We start from the raw sequence: 26,080 nt of genomic DNA on the forward strand, positions 1-26,080 counted from the left end.
TTATAGCAGGCCACATACAAAATTTCAAGCGGTACATGCTACATTACAACAGCTATGATTCTAACAAGAGCCTTTGACCCTGTTTTTTCTTGCCTGTAATGACTTCAGGAGTCATTTTACAGTCTGTAGGCTATACAGTAGAATGAGAGTCACAAACTAAGGATGGCAGAACAGAAAGACACAAGGAGCCTAGATTCCCAGGGGAATTTTTGAGTCACAATAACAGTCCCAGGATTTCCTCCCTCTGAATATTTATCAACATAATAAAAATAAAACCCTAATTTGTTTAAGCCACTGTTCTTCAGGTTTCTTTTCTTTAGCAACCAAATGAAATTCCTAATTAACACAACTGCACAAAGTAAAATTGCTAAGGACTTAAGTCATCTTTGAAGAAATTCCCAGAGGAACACTAATTTAGACAACTATTAGAATCCATAAGGAACATGTGATAGATCAACTCTTGGCAAAGGTCAAAAACCACAGACACTACAACAAGTGAAATGGGAGAAAACTTTCACAGTGAACCATTCCACTTCAAAATTTGGACTCTGGGAGTTAACTTCAATTGGGTGCATGGAATAAAAGTATTACTTCACCACAATTATTTTTTATTTCTCCCATATATAAGTTTCTAAACCTTTTCAGACTCTTTAAGTCACCATTTCTAAAACTTCAAGAATGAAAACATGGGTTATGACTTAGATGATAGAGTAAATGGAACTGTTACAGTTGAAATTTAAAGGCAATTTGAACTTATTAGAAAATCACAAAACTTATTGTTTAGATATGTAAACTATTTGGCTATAATACTGAGGGAACTGATTCTAAAGGCAAATTATTAGTTTATAGGTAAATTAGTATCTTTTACAAAAATTCTAGCATTTCTCAACCAAAGCTGACATCGATTCCTTTGATATTCTCAGAAAAGTAAAGTATCTGCAAAATAAACAGTAGCCCAGCAACACAGGATTAAATCCTGAGCCTCAATTTCCCAGACAAATCTCCAGAAAAGCTCCCTTATCATTTACTTGCCGAAAAATGAACAGATCTCCAGCTTCTCCAATATTTAGGTTTCAAGTAAATCAAATTTTATAATAACCAAAGTGCTTTCAAAGGCCATATAAGCTTATAAAAAATACTTTTCTTTGAGAGATTATAACCATCATCCCTCAACCATCTTCTTCTCAAAAAACAATATATACCTTCAGCAAATTTTATTCCAAGGGGATTCTTTTTTTTTTTTTCAAAGATTTAATTTTATTTATTTTTTTGGCTGTGTTGCGTCTTGGTTGCTGTGCGCAGGCTTTCTCTAGTTGTGGCGAGCGGGGGCCACTCTTCGTTATGGTGCGTGGGCTTCTCCTTACAATGGCTTCTCTTGTTGTGGGGCACAGGCTTCAGTAGTTGTGGCTCACGGGCTCTAGAGCGCAGGCTCAGTAGTTGTGGTGCATGGGCTCTAGAGCACAGGCTCAGTAGTTGTGGCGCACGGGCTTAGCTGCTCCGCGGCCTGTGGGATCTTCCCAGACCAGGGATCAAACCCATTTCCCCTGCATTGGCAGGCGGATTCTTATCCACCGTGCCACCAGGGAAGTCCTCCAAGGGAATTCTGTTCTCTAACCTTTGCTCATGACATGACACAAATATTTAAGATATATATTTTTTTAAGTACTGAAAAGTACTATTTTGAAAACAGATGATTATACACATTCAATCATAACTTTTAATAATCTGATTCTTTAAATATTACTGATCTTTTCTAGGAATTTGAAATATACCAGAGTCAAGAAAAATCACCATATCTTAGCATACCTGTGTTTTCCCTTGCTGCCCATAAACAATTTTTGTTGGGATGATTTTAGCTGCTGGTTGAACTGTGGAACCTATTCCTTTTGGCTGAGTTACAATCATTTTGGTGATGGGTCTTGTAGCAGTGATAATAGCTGGCTTTGCTCCTGTTGGTACCGTCTGAATAGTCTTTTCTCCCTAAATTGAAGTCAGTAAATATATGAGATTTATATGCATTTTTTCACTGAAAATCACAGAAAGGTTTTACCAGGATGATGGGCAGAGGGCTGTAAACTCTGCAACAAAGTACAATGTTTCCAGGTGATCAATAATCTTAGACCTAGTTGAAATGATCTCAGAAGTTCTCTGACCAACCTTCTGTCCTATGAAGGCATTAAATACTTCTTGGTGAGTGAATTTAAAAAATCACCTTATGTAAGAATACTTATTATACTGTCTCATTCACAGAATATGTATATAAAATAGAGTCCAAAATTATAGAAGAATATATACTAAAATGCTAACAATGGTTATCTCTAAGTGCTGGGACTATAGGTCTTGTGCCCCCAACATTCATCTTTATTGACAGTTTATCTGAAATGAACATTATGTGTAATAAAAAAATTACTGTGCATTTTACCAATAGCTAAATGTTCACATACAAAATAAACTGCCTCAGTTCCCCAAACATGAAATTATAAGGATATATAGCAGAATGCCTATGTGAAACAGTATGGGCAAGAGATGAAATCAGCAGAGATATTAACATTCTTTCTGAGGTTACATGGGAAAATACAAAGAAAAAACTTAGGACTTTTCCCACATCAGCATGTTACTAATATCACTTTAGTCTATTAACTAGATAGTTTAAGCCCATTAACTTTTCACCATTTTCATCTGCTTTATTCTTAAGTACCATTTCTGGTCATTTATGGAGTCAATACTTGAGCTAAACTAAATTAAATTCAAATATAGTCATTTTACTAAACTATTAAAATTTTAAAAATTAAGATCCATAAAATTAAAAAGCAAAGGATCTGAAATTTTTTCACCTTATCAGTTTTTCTTTTTAGTCATCATCACCTAAATGTGTGGCCATCTAAACTTAGCAGCCAGTAAAAACAAAGCACCCAGGTGAGCTGGCAAAAAGCTAATCACTCTGTGAATTTAGAGCTAAATGATTACAAAATTCACGTTTAAATATCTGCCGCAGTTATCTAAGGGAAACATGGAGTGTCTGCCAATCATGTGATTACTTATTTTAATACATGTACACCCTTCACAGCAGCATCTCTGGAAAGAGCTCTAGTTCATTTGCCAAGAGCTGCTAGTTTGCAAGTGGGCTTGCCCTTCTATTAAGTAGCTCAATGGGCCCTGTCCAAGTATAATTAAAGACCATTCAAAACCAATCAAAACCAACTAGCAGGCTATTTTTTTGAAAAAGCTCTTCTGGTGTGTGTGTGTGTTTACACATGCACAGGTAAGCAAGTTATGAGTACAGGTACATGTACATATGTGGTTAAGCGGATGGTCTTATACTCTGATCTGCTTGTTTGACTATCATTTCTTGTGTCAAACTGTTACTATTAGATGTATATAGCAGCTAGTACTCACACACTCTATTCTTAGATCTATGTGACCAGAGGACCTAGAGTACATGGCACTCCCCTCTTTTAATATCAAGTTCCATGAAATTACAAACCAAAAGATAAAGCATTCTGAAAATCTGAATTCTAATCCTGGCTTTACTTTTGGCTTACTATGTGAACTAAGGCTAGGAACAATCTATGTTTTCCCACGTGATGAAAAATCTAATACTAGACCCCTACCAACATTGTAAAGACTGTGATGCCTAGGAAGCTACTAGAGATCAACTACAATGAAGTATAGCATTTTTTTTTCTAGCAAGTAGGGACACTACCAAACCTAGACAGTTAAGTACAAAGAGTAATAACAGTAAGAAAAAAAAATTATGGAGGACTTCCTATGTGCCAGGCACTGTTCTAAGCACTTTCAACAGCTACAAGTTAGTTACTCAACAAATTCACTGGTAGAGATCATCATCCCCAACGTACAAATGAGGAAATTAAGGATGAGAGAAGTCGAATAAGTTAGCCAAAGTCAAACAATTATGATACCCAGAGACAAAGCCTAGGTTTGGCTAACTCCAAATCTCTTAACCTCTTAACAAATGCCTTCAGAACTATAAATGAATCTGTTATTTATTTGATTTTTTTTCACTAGCTCAAAGAAGTAAAAATGAAAGTAACAAATTGTTGTCATTAATTTAGTCTTAGTCCCAAATATTTCTCTTTGCCTAACCTAGGTGAAATACTAGATTGGTATCTATTGGCCAAAAGCAGGAATAAACTGTCCTCTGACAGAGGTCCCTCTGTAGTTAACCCAGTGGAATCTTCCATCTGGACTAAGCTAAGTATCTAAATCATGGTCATAAGCAACTTAGCTATGAACAACATGTTTTAGAAATTACTATAAAAAATGGCATCAGTAGGTGGTGTTTTTTAACAGTTATTACATCACAGCAGGGGTAAATCAAGCCATTCTGGCCATTGTGGGTTCTGAAGTCCTTAGACAAATATTTGTATAGCTGGTCTTTAAAATCCTTAGTGGACTGCTGAGTCTGCAGTTCAAGCTCTTACTTACTCCAGCATTTAGCAATGTTGTGACAACGTTTTTGCCCGGGAGGCCTTGAATGGTGGTTCCTTTTCCTGTAGTCTTTTGCACAACAATCACATTGGGCTTGGAAGTCATTGGGATTGTAGTGATTTTGGTAGTCGTTCCTTAGAGAAGGGGGGAGAAAAGGAGGCCCGAGTTAAGGACTAGTGATATTTGGTTACTTCTGTTTATGTTGTATACAATTAATACGTGTAGTTGATGTCATCCCTAGATGACGTGAAAGCTGTCATGAGGATGAAAATGAAGGCCTGGAATAATAAGTTACAAGTTGTCCTAGAATGAGAGAATATTAAGAATTGACTCTTACAGCATTCATCTTTTTGGAATCTGAGGGCCTACACACCAAACTCAGAATCTAAAAATATCACTATCTGCTTCCCCATCAATATTCCCCTCCTGACTAGTTAACTGAAACAAATTAGAAGCTCTATGCCATGACAAACATTTCTCCCAAACTCAATGGTATTACCTATGTGACTAGTGTGATAGGAAAACTCTTCAAAAAATAACATAAAAAAGAGGTAAATATGTATCAAAATTCTCATATAACACTAGACTATAGAGAAAATTGATGAAATGCCATTTATTTTTATGTGACAAGGAAAAGACAAAATAAACACACTCACAGACCAAGTCAGATGAAACGTATACTCATCACCTGCAACACTCTGAAAAGTCTGAGGATGAAACCCTAATTTATATACTTATATATATAAACTTATATTTTCCATCATTAACATCTATGTAGTAGATCTATATCTACTGATCCAAACATATTATTATCTTACCCTCTCCCCCACATCCTTCCACAAACTGCTGCTCTTCCACCTATCAAATCTATCTACCTATCAAATTTATATCCTATATTCTTCTAATTGTTCAAGTTGGAAATCCTGGTGTCAATCTTTGCTTCTTGCCTTGTCTTCACTCCATGAAAGCCCCTTAGCTCCACACTGTATCTTTTCACGCCACTGACTCCTCAGTGCTTAGCACACACCATACGGCAATTACTCAAGTAATCGTTCAACGAGTATGTGAATGAACTAAATTTGTCACCAACATATGTCTTCTTTCAAAATGTTATCAATGCCAGCTCAATAGACAGGCCCACATCACTTTTGGCTTCCCATATTTTCTCCCTATTTCAAGTTTCTCTATCATTCAAATAGCTCTGATGTATCCTGCCATAGCGAACATCCTAAAAAAACAAAAAAACAAAAAAAAACCTCATTTCACCATATCAAGAACCAACAACATGTGAAATTGGTCAAAAACCTTCCAAATCCCCATTGTATTTAGTCCCAACTTCCTGTCTTGTGTTTCAGAATCCTTTATAATCTGGCCTTAAATCCACCAATTAGATCTTATTTGTTCCTACTCCAAAATACACACCATAAACTCTAGTTTAACAAGTAACTCCTTTTACTATGGCTTCCTATTACCTACCACACAAAGACCAAACTCCTCTGCTTAGCCCTCCAGGTTCCATCAGACCTTAATTTTCAGGATTATCCAATATATACCTCTCCTTCAATGTGCTGGTTTCCACACTGGTCCTTGAGCACACCAATCCCAGTGCTACTTCTGTACCTATAATTTTCTCTGCCTATGAAAACAGGCAAGTCATATTTTTCTGCTATAGGCTTGTGTATCATTTATCAAATGACTAAGCACAGAATGGGTACACATTAAAAACACAACTGATTAATATACTCTCAAGAATAAAAGTTAAAATTTAATCTCTTCTACTGGGAAACCTTAGCATTCCTTACTAGTTTTAGAAATAAGATTGCACAAGAATAAGAATATTCTAGTTATATGTCAGTTTTTGGCCATCTTGTTACAATATCTTTATAATACACTTGCCATCATCTAATGCCTCATCAGTCCAAGGTAACATGCTCAGGTAACATAAAAAGGCACTTTTATCCATGGGCCAGTTTCACAAATGTTTTTCCCTTTACCTGCAGTCTCTGAATAGTGAACTGTTAAGAGCCACAAAAACCAAGCTGCCTCTTATCCACTTACATCAACTTTAACTCTTAATTAACTCCAGTCCCTCATATGTGATTATGATGCCTCCTCTGACAATGCTCCCTCACCAAATAATTGGTTAATAAAAAAGTGTTCTTAGAAAGTAAGAATTAAAAACTACCTCAAGGAAATGTGAACCAAGATTTAACTCCATACCAAAGTACAAGGATCACTTTTTTGACAAAACTTGCTTAACAAATGAATTATATTTATAACTATGAAAATGTCAAATCCTTTCCATTACAGGTGTGTCAATTTATGAGACAGTTGCAAACCAAGTTCACCAGCTTAACAAAATGGGAGGTGGGGGCAATGTTAGAAAATAGAAGAAAAAGGCATAGCATAAGGAAAAGCAAGTACAGCATTATATTACAATTATGAATAAACTAAGAATACAATTTATGACTAGAATTATCAAATTATAAAAGTTTAAAATTTCAATAGCATGTTTCTATATCTCAGGTGACATCTACATTATATTGAAGAAAGAAGTATTACTCATTTAAAAAAATGTCTTCCCCGGACTTCCCTGGTGGCGCAGTGGTTAAGAATCAGCCTACCAATGCAGAGGACACGGGTTCAATCCCTGGTCCAGGAGGATCCTACATGCCACGGAGCACCTGAGCCCGTGCACCACAACTACTGAGCCTGTGCTCTAGACGTCATAAGCCACAACTACTGAGCCCACGTGCCACAACTACTGAAGCCCACATGCCTAGAGCCCACGCTCCACAACAAGAGGAGCCACTGCAATGAGAAGCCTGTGCACTGCAACGAAGAGTAGCCCCTGCTCACCCCAACTAAAGAAAGCCCACACGCAGCAACAAAGACCCAACACAGCCAAAAATAAACAAACAAATAAATAAAATCTTCCTCTATGTTTTCATAGTATTCAGTGTACAGTTCTCATGTTACAAGAGACTATACAAGTTCACCTGTTTAGCATTCTTTAGGGCAGAGAATGCACCTCATGTACATCATGGTGTATCACAGCATCCAACCCCATATCTAGTTCATAGCGTATTAGAGAACTCACCTATACATAGTCTTTACTTATAAAGAGTCAAGATACAATGGGTGCAAGTAAATGTGAATCACATTTGGATCATGGGCCATGATACTGATGCATTCCAGAGATTCCTATTCAAAAATAAGATGCCTGTAAAAGTTTGAGCATTATGGTAGGTAGGCTTAAAGAACACAAATTTATTGGCCCAGATTTTACTATTCACAGATTCTTAAATCACTGACAATCTTGGTTTTTTGGATAATGTTTTATGTGTTACTTTGCTCAAAGAATGAGCAAACGAATGAACAAATGGACAAGTTTATAGATGCAAGCCTTGCCTGGACATTGTACTAAAGATCAAGGGAATCAAAATCAAGTCCTGCCATTGTCAAAGGTTCTCATAATGTCTTTAGAGTCAAGATAATGAGTTTATCTCTGAAGGAACGCATCTTCTGCATAAAATAGGCATGATTTTTCAACCAACCTTCAACAAAGCTCTCCAAAAGACTTACGTATCTAATAGTTCTCTCTATATATACACATATAAGTAAATATTTGATTCCATAAGATATGAATTAAATAACTGCAAAAATAGTCATGCCTTCCACTTAATTGCTTATTCTAATAAAAACTTGACCTTTCTAGAAAGCAATTTGAAAGCATGAACTTGCCTTCCAAGATATTATACAAAGAAAATAAGAACTTCACCTAATAATTTATGTATAATGATGTTTGTCACAGGATTATTTATGACAAAAAAATTGTTAAGTAACCTAAAACATTCAACAATGAATAAACAGTTAAATCATGGTGCATCGTATGAGAGAACACTGTATGGTAATTAATCTGGGGCGGGGGTGGGGTGTCAAAATACATTTAATGGAATGGGAAAATGATATTATATGAAAAAAGATTAAAACTGATTGTATTAGATCTAAATTTAATTTTAAAAATATACATATATACACAAAAACATTTATACAAAAATCTAAATAGAAAAAGGAATAACAGAAATATACACACTTAAATTTTAACATATTTCTCTAGATGGCGAAAATTACAGGTTTTTAATTTTCTTTGTATACTTTTCTGTATTTTCCAAATTCCCCACAATAAAGGGGAAAATATCATTTTTTTAAAGCCTTCTATTCTTACAGCTAGGTGTTTGAGTATATTTTAAGAAAAGCATTTCTTTTTGGTTGTGGGGTGGTGGGGGCATGGACTCTAGTATCCAGCATCTGATCCTGGATGAAGGCAGAAAACTATCTAAATTCATCCAACCAGGCTTATCAGTATACTGTAAAAAGACAGGGATTGAAAACTACTAATAAACTAACCGATAATCCCAGTATCATGGAGCAACAAGAGTATTATAAAATAAGAAAACTATCTTTATAAAGAATATTGATATGTAACATAAGGATCAGTTTAAAGCAGTCAGAAATGAGAGAAGTTCTTTAGAATTAAAGTGTCAAATAGTGAAGCAAACAAAGGTTGAGGCAAAATGAGCTCCATGCAATGAATAAAGCTATTTCAGCTATGAGCCCAGTACATCCTATAGTGCTGAAAAAGTTTCAGAACTCTTCCTCTGTATACCCATACACTTGAAATAGCGACTAACCATGAGTTACTTCATATTTAAAAACAAAGGTGGATGAAATGTATACACGTGTAGGGTATATATCTCACCGCCTCTTTGCTTCTAGGGCAATGTGCTTGCCTGTATTGCTCTAACCTCATACAAAGCAGCCAAATCATAAATAAGGTTTGAAAACAGAGGCTTCATGATATGTAGACATTTCTTCAAGCTATATGGTATTAAGAATTCATATGTAAGTAAAGAAAAACCCTTATGGTCATAAAAAGCTATACACTAATAAAAAACATGATTACTTTTTGAAAAATGTTTAAGTATGTACTCTATACTATTTAAAGATATTGTCAGGTAATAAATTATAATTTGAGTTTTAACTGTGTTATTTAAAATATCCTCTTAAAAGCTGGAGTATGATGATTCTTTCCCTACTGGTTTCACCCTCCTCAGTTTGGCAAACATTGAAACTTACACTTAAAAAGTAGAGCCAAAATGAGCAGCTTTAAATATAGTGCTTTATGCCAATACCATGCCCTGCTTTGTTTTTTTTTTCCACTCCTTGAGTTATCAGCAATATCATATTACTGCCAGGAACTTCAATCCCTTCACTTTAAAATATTAGAACAATTCACCTGGGGCATACAAAATATGGCTAGTCTACAAAAATGGTAGACAAAGTCCACAGGGCTTGCTTGGTCAGAGATTATTCACATCATTTTAATTAAAAAATAATAATCAATGAAAATGGATACCATGTTAACATTCCACTTCAGGGTACACAAGGCAAATATCGCAGGAATAAATGAGCCAATAAAAACCAGGTAAGGTTCCAAAATACCAATAAATATTAGCCTTCACTATCTGAGTAAAACATTTTTAAAAAGTAAATAGCTAATATAAATGGTGAAAAGCAAATAAAAATATTCAAGTATTTTTATTTTTAATATGCTAAAGTGACATTAGTAATTGAAATTATGAGATACGATCCCTCAAACATATTTAGACTAATAAATACTAGTTCTTCCTCTATCTAGCTTGTATGGTTTTGGACAGGTCAAGTTCATCCTCTAAACTTAAATATGTCTGTAGACTGGGGCTGATACCAACTATTTCAGAGTTATGAGGTATGAATGAATTGATAAATGGGGCAATACTCTGTAAATGAAAAATCTCTATGCAAATGTAAACCATAATCCTTCCATTCTGATTAAATGCAACTAAATGTTCTAAAACTCTCAAAAGCTTAACATATGAAGATTTAATACTAGAACTAAAAAACTATACTTAATCATTAAAACATCAGGACTAAAAACAAAGCTCTAGATTTCTAAGCATAAAACTGCGATCAAACAGAATCCTTCAACAGTGAAATGTTTTTTCCTCTTATTGGTCACCTATACCTTTAACGTATTTCAGATATACCTACCAGAAACTATATTACTGCTAATTATCTTGCCCCCCAAGGTAGCTAACGATTTGGGTACTACTGTAATAATGCTACCACTGGTAGTTTTCACGTAGGTTGCAGCTCCAGGGGTTGCAGCCATCCGACCTATAGATGGGCTCACTGTTGGCCGAGTATAGGTTGCCTGTGTGCCTATAAAAGGGAAAAGCCAAGAGAAAAACTTGTCATAACTTTTAGAAGAATGATGATTTATACAGTTTAACTAAAATTCAACATAATCTACATTGCTTTAACTTGAAAATGGAATTTCAAGGTGTCAAGCCATTAAGTAACAATTTATAGCCAGTTTTCAATGCACATAGCAAGAACTATAGCCAACTCAATTTGAATTAATTTTACATGTAAAATTTTGTGGTGTGTTGCATCAAATTACTAACCCCAAGAAAAAGTATAACCAAGTCTGTTCCCTTCTTCCATTACCCTTCTTCCACTAGTTTGATGCCAAAAGAAACTTAAATTTAATCATCTTTCCTGCCAGAGCATTTTAGATATTTCTGTTATAGATTTCAAGGTCTCTGCATCTGTTTTAATGCCGTCTCAGTGCCAAACCCAACGGCAGCACTCAGCAAATAAGGCAGGATATTGTTTGCCTAAAATTTTATAAATTTTTACTGTTTTGTACTCTGCTACCCTCTAAATATATTTCCATCTTTTAAAGAGTTATTCCATCATTTTACTAGAGATTAAAATTGAAGCTGCCAAGAGTTACCAGGAATATTTCTTCTTAGCCTAAAAAGTTCACTATTTACATATTTCCTCTTAACTGACCCATTAGAATATTTTTCTTCATATCTCTCAAAGGACTTTACATTCTTCCCCACTACTTCTAGAACTTTTTCCTTTTCCCAAACAGGAATTAAAAATTAACCAGATAAGCCTGTTGCAGTTTGTCACAGATCTGGTAACTCAGAAACACTATTCCTAAGCACTGTTCCTAAATTCCTAACACTGTTCCTAAGAGCCGTTAGTTTTGGGGAGAATGAAGATAACTCAGGTAACACCTTCTTCAACTAAAAAAAATTTTTTCAAGATAATTAGATTCAGGGGTCACTGTGATAACTATTTCAACAACCCCCTCCCCAAAATGGTTTTACCCAGTTAGTATTTACCGTTTTAAAATATAATCACTACCCAAAAAAGGGAGAAGTGGAAGAATATTAAGTAGAATTACTTTAAATTGATTACAAACATACATCTAAATCAGAAAAAAATCTAGTGCAAAATAAATATGCTATGAAGATACATAGTTTGAATTAGTTAATAATAGCTGGAAAATATTCCAACTTAAGCTTTTGTTTTAAAATTAGAAACACTTATTCTAATATATATACATAAGCACAGACACAATATTATTTTTCACTACCATTCCCTAACATGAGGAACCATATCTACGTAACACTACTATCTTTGTACTAAATGGAGAAAAGCTCTGGGTGAAGAATGATAGATTTAATGCAAGAATAACAGTGTTTTTAAAGCATAGGCTTTGCAAAGAGACAGAAAGTAGAATGGCAGTTACCAGGGACTGGGGGAAGGTGGGAATGCAGAGCTATTGTTTAATGGGCACAGAGTTTCAGTTTGGGAAGATGTAAAAAGTTCTGGAGTGGGCTTCCCTGGTGGCGCAGTGGTTGAGAGCCCGCCTGCCGGTGCAGAGGACAGGGGTTCGTGCCCCGGTCCAGGAAGATCCCACATGCTGCAAAGCGGCTAGGCCCGTGAGCCATGGCCGCTGAGCCTGCGCTCCGCAACGGAAGAGGCCACAACAGTGAGAGGCCCGCGTACCACAAAAAAAAAAAAAAAGTTCTGGAGCTAGATGGTTGTAATGGTTGTAAAACAATGTAAATGTACTTAATGCCAATGAACTGTACACTTAAAAATGGTGAAAATGGTAAATTTCATGTTATCTATGTTTTACCACAGTTTTTTTTTTAAAGCAGTTTTGGGAGTCAAACAGATCTGGATTCAAATCCCAGTCCTGTCTTTTATTGGCTGTGTGGCCTTGTGCATATTACTTAACATAAGCCTCTGTTTTGTCTCTGAAAATGAAGATATTAAAGCCTAAGGGAGATTAAGGGTAATGCTTATATATACTTCTATATAATGGCCAATAGATGATAGCTTATAAACTTGAGAAAGGAATCATTTTACACTCTAGATTCTATTATCTAAATCTGGCCCTCTTCAAAAAGTTTTATAAGAGTTATACAAATTTAAAATAATGGTACTGGGGGCTTCCCTGGTGGTGCAGTGGTTGAGAGTCTGCCTGCTAATGCAGGGGACGCGGGTTCGAGCCCTGGTCTGGGAGGATCCCACATGCCGCGGAGCAACTAGGCCCGTGAGCCACAACTACTGAGCCTGCGCATCTGGAGCCTGTGCTCCTCAGCGGGAGAGGCCGCGATAGTGAGAGGCCCACGCACCGCGATGAAGAGTGGCCCCCACTTGCCACAACTAGAGAAAGCCCTCGCACAGAAACGAAGACCCAACACAGCAAAAATAAATAAATAAATAAATTTAAAAAATAATAATAATTGTACTGGCTAATTCTAACATTAATTAATAGTAATGGCTATTAAGCACTCTGTTGGGGACTTTACATACCTGATTTAACACTTACAATAACTTTATGATCACATTGAAATAGACAATGGAAAAGACTAAGAGGAATTAAAGTAAACTGCTCAAGGTCACAAAGGGTGGTACTATTTAAAATGTTCTATACTGTCACTTCCTTGGACATAGCCTGGATGCTCTCATAACTGGATAAAATGGCATCCTATGCTTTTCTCAGTCTGAGTAATGCTTACTACACTGTAATGTAATATAGATTCTCAACTTCATCAGAGTGAGATCCTTGCGGGCTGGGACTGTGTTTTCATTCACTCAACAAATCCTGACTAAACACCTACTTACAGATTCGCTCTACATATATATGGTGAATAAAACAGACAAGGTCCCTTATCCTCATGGAGCTCATGGTCTAATAAGGTGAATAACATTAAACAAATCGACAAAAAGTAGCTAAGTAATTAGAAATTATAGTATGTGTTATAAAGGAAAAGAAGAGGACCATGATAATAGCAGAGAGCTAATTTCAGTTGGGAGGATGGAAGAGTCAAGAAAGACCTCTTTGAAGAACTGTCTCATTAATTTCTATATTCCCAATGTCAAGTATATTGCTAGTACAGAGAAATTACTCAATAAGTATGATGAATGAATGGACTGACGCTCAAGAAAACTTACCAGTAGGAGTGGTTACAAGTTTAGTTGTCATAATTGCACCATTACTGCTAACCACCATAATAGGAGAATTGCTACTGGTGGGCAGAGTTGCTGTCACTGGTTTGGGTAAGATTTTACTTGGTTGAACTTGTTGTGTGATGATTTTAACACCTTTGAAAGAAGAAAGATAAATCTCAGTACAAGTTATTTTTAATAACATGTGCTTTGTATCAACCCAAGAGGGCAGCAGTTACACACATTTACTGAGTCTTGCCTAAAAAGAGGCTTTTGTTCATACTGATGAAAGATATTCTTTTAACTTTTATTCCTCAAATTCCTATCTTCCCAAATTCCTCTCATTCAGAAATATAATTAAAATACCACAAAAGCTATTAACAAGTTTTAATGAAAAACAATTTTTCTTTTGTCTATGATCACATCATATAAGAGCTTTCAAACCAAATTAGCCATTGATCTGAACTTTTACAGACAAATAACCTGTGTTCCATGCAAATACTTGGGATGAAAGGATTAGGATAAGAAGTCAAAAATAAATGCAGGGCAGGAATAGTGATGCAGACGTAGAGAACACAGGTGTGTGGACACAGGGTGGGAAGGGGAGGGTGGGATGAACTGGGAGATTAGGATTGACAAATATACACTACCATGTGTAAAATAGATAGCCGGTGGGAACCTGCTGTATAGCACAGGGAGCTCAGCTCGGTGCTCTGTGATGACCTAGATGGGCAGGATTGGGGGGTGGGGGTGAGGGGTGGGAAGGAGGTCCAAAAGGGAGGGGATATATGTATATACATAGCTGATTCACTTCGTTGTATAGCAGAAACTAACACAATATTATGAAGCAATTATACTCCAATAAAAAAAATTAATGTAGCTTTTATATATTCTCTACTCTACCAAAGATTTCTCTAACCTCTTAAGACTATAAAGAGCAAGAACATTTTCTTTTTGAACATTTATTTTTAAATTGACTTCTTTTAAAAGTATTTAAATAGCTCACTTTGTCAAAAGTAAAGAATGCACTATTATTGCACCTACATAAAATATGTGGACAAGAACTTGAAGGCAGTATATAAAAATAAAATTAAAATGTTAGGTTGGTGATGTTATGATATTTTTTACATTTTTCAAATTTTTAATTTAAATGTTATAAGTGTTACACTGTCTTTTTTTTTTTTTTTTTTTTTTTTCCTTTTTGCGGTATGCGGGCCTCTCACTGTTGTAGCCTCTCCCGTTGCGGAGCACAGGCTCCGGACGCGCAGACCCAGCGGCCACGGCTCACGGGCCCAGCCGCTCCGCGGCATATGGGATCCTCCCAGATCGGGGCACGAACCCGTATCCCCTGCATCAGCAGGCGGACTCTCAACCACTGCGCCACCAGGGAGGCCCTACACTGTCTTTTCAAATGTAAGATGTCCATTTAAAAGAAATCTCTCATGTTAACTACAAATTTAAGTACTAATAATTGTTAATTAAGGAAGGAAATTTTTGGTAACACTTTTTCCCCACTAAACTTCAATGAAATAATTCATGGGATAGAATACATTTCAGCAGACAACTAAAATTTTTATTACTTTTTTGGATGGTGATTTAGGTTAAGACATTAGGAAGCAAACAAATTTATTTATTTAATAGCCTTAAATAATTTTAAAATACTTGTAGCCAACAAAGAAGTTAAAATTATGACATCCAGGCAAATTACTTAATAATCTCTATGACTCAGTTTTCTCATCTATAAAATAAAGATATTATTAGTATATACCTTCTAGGGCTATGTGAAGATTAATTACATCACAGTTGTGAAGTGCCTAATACATAGCAAGAGTTCAATAAATAAAGTATTATTATTGTATAAATAAATTCTGATTACAATAAATCATAAACTGTGAAGTTGTAGGGAAAAAATGATTTCTAATATTATCTATTACTGAATTACAATAATGCTTAAGGTACATAAAAAGAAACCCCCGAAGAAATAACCACAGAGAAAAAAATTAAGGAAATCATAAGACACTACTTTGCTTAGTGCTACACAAACAAGTTGAAAATTTGGATCAAATGGATAATTTTCTAGAAAAACAGTATTTAGGGCTTCCCTGGTGGCGCAGTGGTTGAGAATCTGCCTGCTAATGCAGGGGACATGGGTTCGAGCCCTGGTCTGGGAAGATCCCACATGCCACGGAGCAACTGGGCCCGTGAGCCACAACTACTGAGCCTGCGCGTCTGGAGCCTGTGCTCCGCAACAAGAGAGGCCGCGATGGTGAGAGGCCCGCGCACCGCGATGAAGAGTGGCCCCCACTTGCCACAACTGGAGAAAGCCCTTGCACAGAGGCGAAGACCCAATACAGCAAAAATAAATAAATTAATTAATAAACTCCTACCCCCAACATTAAAAAAAAAACAGTATTTATCAAAAATTGACCTCAAAAAAGATATATAAATAGACAAGTTTCCTTGAAACAAAATTTTAAGAGATCCTCCCCCTTCCCCCCACAACAGAGCAGGCCCAGATAGTTTCACAGGACAATTCTATGGCCCTTTAAAAAGAAAATAACTCCAATGTATTTAAAATCATTCCTCTCATCACAAGAAAAAAAAAATGTAACTATGTGGTGATGGACATTAATTAAACTTATTGGGGTAATCATTTCATAATATACGCATATATCAAATCATTATGTTGTACACCTCAAACTAATACAATGTTATATGTGAATTATATCTCCACTTAAAATAAACCAACAACAAAAACCATTCCAGAGATTGATTTCTGACAAGAGAGCATAAGGAGCTCTGCTAACCTGCTAACCCAATGAAACTGGCAAAAATGATTTAAAAAAACAACCAATGAAAAGCTCTGGAAATGGTCCTAACACCAAATGAAGAAACATCTATTCAAGAATACACAGAGGGCTTCCCTGGTGGCACAGTGGTTGAGGGTCTGCCTGCCGATGCGGGGCACGCGGGTTTGAGCCCTGGTCTGGGAGGATCCCACATGCCGCGGAGCAACTAGGCCCGTGAGCCACAACTACTGAGCCTGCGCGTCTGGAGCTTGTGCTCCGCAACAAGAGAGGCCGCGACAGTGAGAGGCCCACGCACGGCGATGAAGAGTGGCCCCCACTCGCTGCAACTAGAGAAAGCCCACACACAGAAATGAAGACCCAACACAGCCAAACACAAATAAATAAATTAATTAATTAAAAAAAAAGAACACACAGAAATATTTGCTAATAACAGTGACATCTATGACATTTAAACTAACACCTGTTCCTCCTCCCTCCCTACAGGTGAAGTAAGGACTGCTCTCCAGACTGCTGCTGCAGTCAAGAACACAGGGTTTCCTCCTACTCCAGCTCCCAGTTGGAGGGCTTTCTTCTGAGGAGCAGAAGGACTTCAGCTTATCTCTTTCTGCTCCCAGGCACCTGTTTTAAGTCCCAGGCAACTGCAGTCAATAGGTGGGTACTCCCTTCTTCTGCCCAGCCCCCAGTTCATGGAACAAAGGCTCTACCTTGGGCACAGAGCCTCTGAGAATACTGGGGTCCTGACCACCACTGCCCTGGCTTGTGAGGGAGTGGCTCCACCAACCAGGGGAAGCAAGCTGAGAGGATCTCAGGCTGCTTGCCCAACCTCCCACACTTGCCTTTACTGAGTGCTCAGCTCCTAGAGCAGGGGTATCATTCAGAGAGAAGTCTGCCATTGACCCTACCCCCAGAGCTCCAGAGCCACCTGGGGATAAAAACATGTCCTGAAACAGATAGCTCTTAGCCTCTTCCCAGAGGAACTGACTTCATATGTAACAGAGCATGGAGAAGTTCAAGCCTAAGGGTGCTCTCAAAAACAGTGGAGGATGTGATGAAAGGCAACTAGAAGGAGAATCATGGATTTAATTAAGATACCTTCTAGACTATAGGCCAGATAGTTTGCAGGACAGAACTGAATAGTAAGGAAGCTGAGAGGAACACTCCTTTGGTCAGAACAAATATCAAAAATGGACCTTTGAGATTATTCCTTCAAAGAAGCCACAATTTGGATGAGTTCGTAGAGCAACTTATGCTCCAAGAATTGTTGAAAAAAAACAGAGCAATCAGTTAGTGGAGTTTAACAGCTGGGTGTGGTCAGGAAAAGAGGAAAAAGTCATACCAATATCACTGTCACCTCAGAAGGCCTGGGCATACCCAGAGCTGTACCTCCCTGAGGAACAACAGCAGAGGCTTAACTTCAGCAAAGTAATTGATCTAGTCACTAAACAACAAAGAATCATGTCAGTAGCAATAACAAATCAGGGGTGGGGGTACGAGAAGATCAGTACCCAGCTACAATATATAATGTCTAATATCTATATATCTAATATCTAAAACATCAATGTAAATATCTAAAATGTCCAGTTTCCAACAAAAACTTGCAAAGAAACATGAAAATATGACCCACACAGTGGAAAAAAAGCAGGCAACGGAAACTGTGAGAGCAACCAGATGTCAGACTTAACAACAACAAAAGCACTTCAAAATAGCCATTACACATATGTTCACAGAACTAGAGGGAAGCATGATTACAGAAGTAAAAGAGGGTATGATGACAAAGTTGCATCAAATAGAGAATATTAATTAAGCAATAGAAATTAGAAAAAAGAACCAAATGGAAAATGCAGAGTTGAAAAGTACAATAACTGAAATAAAAAATTCACCAGAAGGGCTCAAGAACAGATTTGAACTGGCAGAAGAAAGAATTAGCAAATTTAAAGACAGATCAATTAGAGATTATGCAAGCTGAAGAATGGAAAGAAAAAAGAATGAAGAAAATGAACAGAAATGTGGAACACTATTAAGTATACAACATATGCAATGTAACTACAAAAAGGAACAGAGAGAAAAGAGAAAAAGAAGTATTCAAAGAAGTAATGGCCGAAAATGTTCCATATGTATTGAAAAGCAATAACTTACACATCCAGGAAGCTAGACAAACACTGAAGAAGATAAATATAAAGAGAACCACAAACAGGCACATCATACTAAAAATGCTGAAAGTCAAAGACAAGGAGAAAATCCTGAGACCATCTGAGAGAACAAAATTTCCATTTACAAGGGGATTTCACTAAGGTTAGCAACTGACTTTTCAATGGAAACAATGGAGACCAGCGGGCAGTAGAATAACGAATTCAAAGTGCTCAAAGAAAACCTGTCAACCAAGAATTCAATATCCAGCAAGGCTATCTTTCAAAAAATGCAGATGAAATAGTCTTTACCAGATAAACAAAAACGGAGAGAGTTTGTTGCTAGCAGACCACCTTACAACAGACACTCAAAGAAGTTCTATGAATAGAAGGAACAAGAAACAAAACAATGATATCCACTCTTGCCAGTTATATTCAACATTTTACCAGAGGTTCTAGTCAGGGAAATTAGGCAAGAAAAGAAATACAAGGCATCCAGACTGTAACAGAAATTATCTCTCTTTGCAGATGATTTGATCTTTTATATAGAAAATCCTAAGGAATTCACTATAAACTACTAGAACTAAAAAGTGAGTTCAGCTAAGTTGCAGGTTCAAAATCAACAAAAAGTCACTTGCATCTCTATACATTAGCAATGAGTAATCCAAAATATGAAATTAACAGTTCCACTTACAACAGCTACAAAAATAAAATACTTAGAAATAAATTAACAAAAGAAGTGTAAAATTTATACACTAAGAACCACACATTTCAACACTGTTGAAAGAAATTAAAGATCTAAATAAACACAAAAAATCCCATGTTCATGGATCAGAATATTTAACATCATAAAGATGGTAATACTCCTCAACTGATCTACAGATTCAATGCAAACCCCATGAGATTCTCAGCTGATTTCTTTGTAGAAATTGACAAGCTGATTCCAAAATCCATACAGAATTGCAAGGGACCCAGAATAGCCAAAACTATCTTTTAAAAAAGAACAAAACAGGAATACTCACACTTCCTGATCAAAACAATGTAAATCAATGGTAATCAAATCAGCATACAAATAGACATATAATGGAACAGAATTGAGAATCCAGAAATAAAGTCATACATGTGCTCAGTGGATTTTCAACAAGGGTGTCAAGACCATTCAATGAGGGGGGAAGACAGTCTTTTTAACAAATGGTATTGGGACAATCGAAGAGCCATGTGTGAAAGAATGAAGTGGGATCCTTATTTCACACCCTAACAAAATTAATCAAAATAGTTCAAAGACCTAAATTTAAGAGGCAAAATTATCAATCTCTTAGGGAAAAAATAAGGATAAATCTTTATAACCTGGGATTTGGCAAAAGATTCTTAAATACAATACCAAAAGCACAAGCAACAAAAGAAAAAATAAATTGTACATTACCAAAATTAAACATGTTTGTGTTTCAAAGGACATCATCAAGAAAGTGAAAAGACAACCCACAGAATGGGAGGAAATATTTGTAATTTATGTACCTGATAAAGGTTTAATATCTAAAATATGTATAGTAAAAAAAAAAAACCTCATACAATTCAATGATAAAAAGACAAATAATTAAAAAGTGGCAAAGGATATAAATAGATATTTCTCCAAGGAAGATATATAAAGGGCCAATAAGCATATGAAAAGATGGTCAACACCATTAGTCATCAGAGAAATGCAAATCAAAACCACAATGAAATGCCACTTCACACAAACTGGGATGGCTAGAATCAAAAAGTCAGAGACTAGCAAGTGTTATCAATGGATAAGTGGATAAACAAAATGTGAATTATTATTTGGCCATAAGGAGGAATGAAGTACTAATACATGCTACTTCATGGATGAACCTTAAACATTGTTAAGTAAAAGAAGCCAGTCACAAAAGATCACATATTATATGATTCCATTCACATAAAAATCCAGAATATAGAAATCTACAGACAGAAAGTAGATTAGACGTTGCTTAGGGCTGGAGAGGTTGTCATGGTGAGTAGGGAGTGATAGCTAAATGGTACAGGGTTTCTTTTGGAATTGATGAAAATGTTCTAAAATCAACTGTAGTGATGGTTGCACATATCTGTGAATATACTACCTACCACTGAACTATACACTTTAAATCAGTTAATTGAATGGTACGTGAATTATATCTCAATAAAGCTGTCCTTTAATAGAAAAAATTCCAGAGTGTTTTAAAAAGGAAAACTTTACAATTCTTTCTTGGAAGCACACATACCATTGAAACTAAAGCCTGACAGAGACTGCAGGCAAAGAGAAAACTATAGGGGCTTCCCTGGTGGCGCAGTGGTTGAGAGTCCGCCTGCCAATGCAGGGAACACGGGTTCGTGCCCCGGTCTGGGAGGATCCCACATGCCGCGGAGCGGCTGGGCCCGTGAGCCATGGCCGCTGGGCCTGCGCGTCCGGAGCCTGTGCTCCGCAACGGGAGAGGCTACAACAGTGAGAGGCCCGCGTAACGCAAAAAAAAAAGAGAAAACTATAGACCAATTTCCCTATGTCTATCAGTGCATTACTATCCATACCTCATACTAGGTATGAGGCAGTGGTGAAATGGTACAAACTTCCAGTTATAAGATAAATAAGTGCTGGGGATGTAATAATGTACAGCATGATGACTATAGTTAACAATACTGCACTGTATATTTGAAAGTTGCTAAGAGAGTAAATCTTAAAAGTTCTCATCACAAGAAAAAAAATTGTAACTGTGTGGTAATAGATGCTAACTTATTGTGGTAATCATTTTGCAATAGATACATATATCAAATCATTATGTTACACCTAAAACTAATACAAGGTTATGTGTCAATTACATCTCAAAAAATAATAATAAAATGTTCCTATCAAAAAATAAAACAGGTCTTCCCTGGTGGCGCAGTGGTTGAGAGTCCGCCTGTAGATGCAGGGAACACGGGTTTGCGCCCCGGTCCAGGAGGATCGCACATGCCGCGGAGCGGCTGGGCCCGTGAGCCGTGGCCGCTGAGCCTGCGCATCTGGAGCCTGTGCTCCGCAACAGGAGAGGCCACAACAGTGAGAGGCACGCGTACCACAAAAAAATAAAATAAAAATAAAACAAGGGACTTCCCTGGTGGTGCAGTGGTTAAGAATCCTCCTACCAATGCAGGGGACATGGGTTCGATCCCTGGTCCAGGAAGCTCCCACATTCCGTGGAGCAACTAAGCCTGTGCGCCACAACTACTGAGCCCACATGCCACAACTACTGAAGCCTGTGCACCTAGAGCCCATGCTCCACAACAAAAAGCAGCCACCGCAATGAGAAGCCCACACACCACAACAAAGAGTAGCCCCCACTCGACGCAACTAGAGAAAGCCTGTGCACAGCAACAAAGATTCAACACAGCCATAAATAAATAAACAAATAAATAAATAAAATAAAATAAAATAAAACAAACAAAAAACTGAAAATGTCAGCATCTCCCAACGTCCTTTTCTATCACCAAATAAAATCCAGCTTCAGTGGAGGAAAAAAATCCATTTTCTTTTCTTAAAGATATTAAGTACATTAAGAGGCTTCTTCGTCTCCCTGTATCTAAGCCTCCATCCTACCTGCCTTTCTATTCAATACTTTTATGATTCGATAACTTAAGAGTAATTGCCTCCTACCCCTGCATTCCCACTGTGCTAGAGATGCTTTCAATAAACTGTTAAATTGTTACACCACAAACTTCTTCACTGTACACAATGTCTTTTAATCTTAGCACCTCTGCCCATGACAAATTTATGCCAGATTCACAATATGGCCTCTAACACAAGACTCCCCAGACTAATTTTTCCACTGCTCACTTCCCATAACCCCAATGGGCTCCAAAGTATAGTTCTAAAGTCTGGGTTTGTTTCCTTTATCTCTTCTGAGAGTTCACTGAAAAAAACCTCTTCCTGCTGTGCAAACAGCTTTTTCTCCCTTCTCTATTCCCAAGAACCAGTTCTCTCTATGTAAGTATTTCCAACAGGAGGGTCTCAAAATATATTTTGGAATTAAAACTCTAATGCTTGAGGAAACTGTATGTGGAAGTGAATCCATATATATCACAATCTTCAGAGAACTGGTGACTGGGGAAGAATTACCATCTCCTGAAACATTTTCCATTTACCTGACTCCTGTTTGATTTGAATGGTAGGCTTGATACCAGGTGGCAAAGGAGACTGCTGAGGCTGTTGCTGATGAGATACTGGAGAAGGCTGGGCCACCTGTTGCTGTGTCTGTTGCTGTACTTGATGTAACTGCTGCTTAGGAGACTGTTGATGCTGTTTAGGAAACTGTGCAAGAATCTGAGTTGGGGCACCCACTAAGCTTTTGGGAGAAGGAAGTCTGGTTGATGCCATTTTGATTGCTGATGTAGATACACCTATAGAAGAGTAAGGATTAGAACATTTAATAGTAAAACATAATTAAAGCTACTTCTGGTTATTGTAGTAAGTAATAGTTTAAAACTAGGTAAATCAACAAAAATAATGATTATTAAGCACCTAGTGTCAGATATAATGTCTATGGTATTTTACATATTTTATATTTAGTCCTCAAACTTTGCAAGGGAGGCATCATTGCTCTAACACTCGAAAAACTAACTGATTTTCCCTTGGTGAAGAGTCAAAACAAAAGAAACGAAGTATCAGGCAGGATGTTCTCACACATGTCTCTCAATAGGTTTTTCTCTTTAAAAACATAGGTTCTCAATGTGAATAAAAGAACATGGGTGGGATAGGGAGGGTGGGAGGGAGACGCAAGAAGGAGGGGATATGGGGATATATGTATACGTATAGCTGATTCACTTTGTTATACAGCAGCAACTAACAACAATGTAAAGCAATTATACTCCAATAAAGATGTTTAAAAAAAAAAAAAGAACAAAGCAAACTAGGTTTTGAATCTTATTTGTAATACAGTTTTTCGAATATTACTTTTCAGGTTCTAATGAGTCAATTTAAACATAGCATTAGACAAAATAATTCACACTGAAACATTCACCTTTTGAATTATTCAGCATGGCAATGAACAACAGCTTTTCTATGTCTCATTTCCAATAATCTATAAATAAAATCATTTCTTGAGAACTGGGTCATTAAATAATCATGTGAAAAGTTACAAGTGGGCATACTACTCAATATATCCACAGCAAAAAAATTCTCGTGATACAAGGTTTTAAGACACTTCTTTTCAATGCAATACTAATATTAGCAAGCATGTGTAGGTAGCAAATACCAATAATTTTCAGTAAAGATGTGTAAGTCTGACAGAAATTCTTCCCTCTCCAAGATTTTTCATCAGTAATCTTATAATTCATCAACAACACAATAGGACTATTATCTGTAACTAAATTAATACTCCTCACAGAAAGAACCTAGAATATGACTCTCCGTATCAACTTTTTGAGCACTGATAAAACAATGAAAAGAAACTGATAATTTGATGGCCTAATTACCAAGTTCCAATTATCAAATAGGCTATTTCACTCCTTCCTCCACCACAGCCCCACTATGACATTTACATTGTATTACAGAAAAAAATTTAAATAATATCACATTTTTATGTAAAATGTTTCTGGAGAATAAAATGAAGAAGACTTGAGAAGTCACCCTGACTCTCTCAGGTTCCCCATATGTTGAATTTGCCTTGCCCTATAATTGTCTAAGGGTTGCTATATGTATCAGGTAAAATCATAGATTGAGGAATAGTTAGTTTGAGAGAAGACAAAAGAAACATGTAGTCAGAATCACCTGGAGGGCTTACTCACATTACTTACACATTCTCCTGCCTTGCCCACTCCCATCCCTCCCTGAATGCTAGGATCTTGGTGACATGTGTATGTTATACTGCTTAGTTGTACTGAACTAGATTATCTCTGGAACCCTTTTCAGTACCAACATTTTATAACTTAATGAATATAAAGTGCTACTCAAGTAAAAGACACTATTTTTAAACTATTTGAAAACTTTAACCTTTATATTGCATTCATAATGAACTCTTGTATTAATTGAGGTAAACTGTGCACATGAGTAACTCCCTAACTAATCTACGTTTTCTATATCCTTTTATATAGGAAAAGTATCTAATGTAAAGGCAGTCAGGGTGACTTCAGAATCAGAGAACTGTGTTCAAATTATGTCTTCAGGGCTTCCCTGGTGGCACAGTGGTTGAGAGTCCACCTGCCGATGCAGGGGACACGGGTTCGTGCCCCGGTCCGGGAAGATCCCACATGCCGCGGAGCAGCTAGGCCCATGAGCCATGGCCACTGAGCCTGCGCGTCCGGAGCCTGTGCTCCGCAACAGGAGAGGCCACAACAGTGAGAGGCCCGCGTACCGAAAGAAAAAAAAAAAATTATGTCTTCAACACATAAACTCATAATAGCTGTGTGATCTTATTAAAGTACTTAATTCCTTCAGATATTTATTCATTCAATAAAAACTTACTGAGCATATACTTTATGCTGTATCCTTGGGAAACTCTTATATCCATGAAACAGTCCCTACCTTCAGGAAGGTTAGAGAAGACAATCAAATGATCACACAAATCTATCATTACAAATTGTAATAAATGTTATTTTTGTTTTAACAAATAAAAAGCCCCATTCTTCTTCCTTTTGCTCTTCGATTCACAAAAATTTAGCGCTAAAGCCATCAGATGCTGCAAAGCACAATGGACAACTGGATGGCTAAGCAGAATAATGGCTAAGCATGGGGTGTTGGAACCCACTGCAGAGACTGACTGAGCATGGGAGTCAGAGTCCAAGTAGGTTGAGGAGGGAGTACATGCTGTGGGAGCTCAGGGTACAGTCCCACATATAGAGTTAGCACTCAAGTAGGATAAAGAGGGGTTCCATGAATGTGAGCCACCTAGCACAGGGTCTCAAAGCTTGAACAGGATGTCCACAGGAAGGGGTGGGATCAGAGTCCAAACTGGGTGAAGAAGACTTCTGGGTAGGAGGGTGGCCTGGCACAGGTGTCAGAATTGAGCAGGGTGAGAAAGACATCATGCAAAAGGGTGACATGGGGAAAGTGTCAGAACTCAGGTGGAGTGAAGTAGAAGTCTGCAAAATGTCAGAACCTGAGTGGAATGAGGAAGGTATCTGCTTGAAGGTAGAGGCAACAGCAGCAACAATGACAGATTGGTTATAGAGTGGGAACTGATAAAATAAGGAAGTATATGAAAGGTAATGGAAGCTAGGTTTTTGAAGAAGAAGGGAGAAAACTAGAATTAACAAGCAGAGTTTGAAATTGGACATATCAGTATGGACCCAAAAGTTTTCAACATATAGAAATAAATATAGATGTATATACAT

At 37.0% G+C, this 26,080-nt stretch overlaps 1 protein-coding gene across 9 annotated transcripts in view; it reads right to left on the bottom strand.

Annotated features, from left to right (window-relative positions):
- The window catches only part of EMSY (EMSY transcriptional repressor, BRCA2 interacting), an 83,135-nt gene that overhangs the window by 23,901 nt on the left and 33,154 nt on the right, over nt 1–26,080 (bottom strand). For all 9 annotated transcript variants that reach the window (XM_060103551.1, XM_060103557.1, XM_060103550.1 and 6 more), the window contains 5 exons: nt 22,895–23,149; nt 13,819–13,968; nt 10,543–10,713; nt 4,447–4,583; nt 1,807–1,980 (listed from right to left, as the gene is read on the bottom strand). In XM_060103551.1, the coding sequence (XP_059959534.1) occupies nt 1,807–1,980; nt 4,447–4,583; nt 10,543–10,713; nt 13,819–13,968; nt 22,895–23,149 (887 nt within the window). The remainder of the gene's footprint in view (nt 1–1,806; nt 1,981–4,446; nt 4,584–10,542; nt 10,714–13,818; nt 13,969–22,894; nt 23,150–26,080) is intronic.

The sequence above is a fragment of the Mesoplodon densirostris genome, chromosome 7, assembly GCF_025265405.1.
Source record: "Mesoplodon densirostris isolate mMesDen1 chromosome 7, mMesDen1 primary haplotype, whole genome shotgun sequence".
NCBI lineage: Eukaryota > Metazoa > Chordata > Mammalia > Artiodactyla > Ziphiidae > Mesoplodon > Mesoplodon densirostris.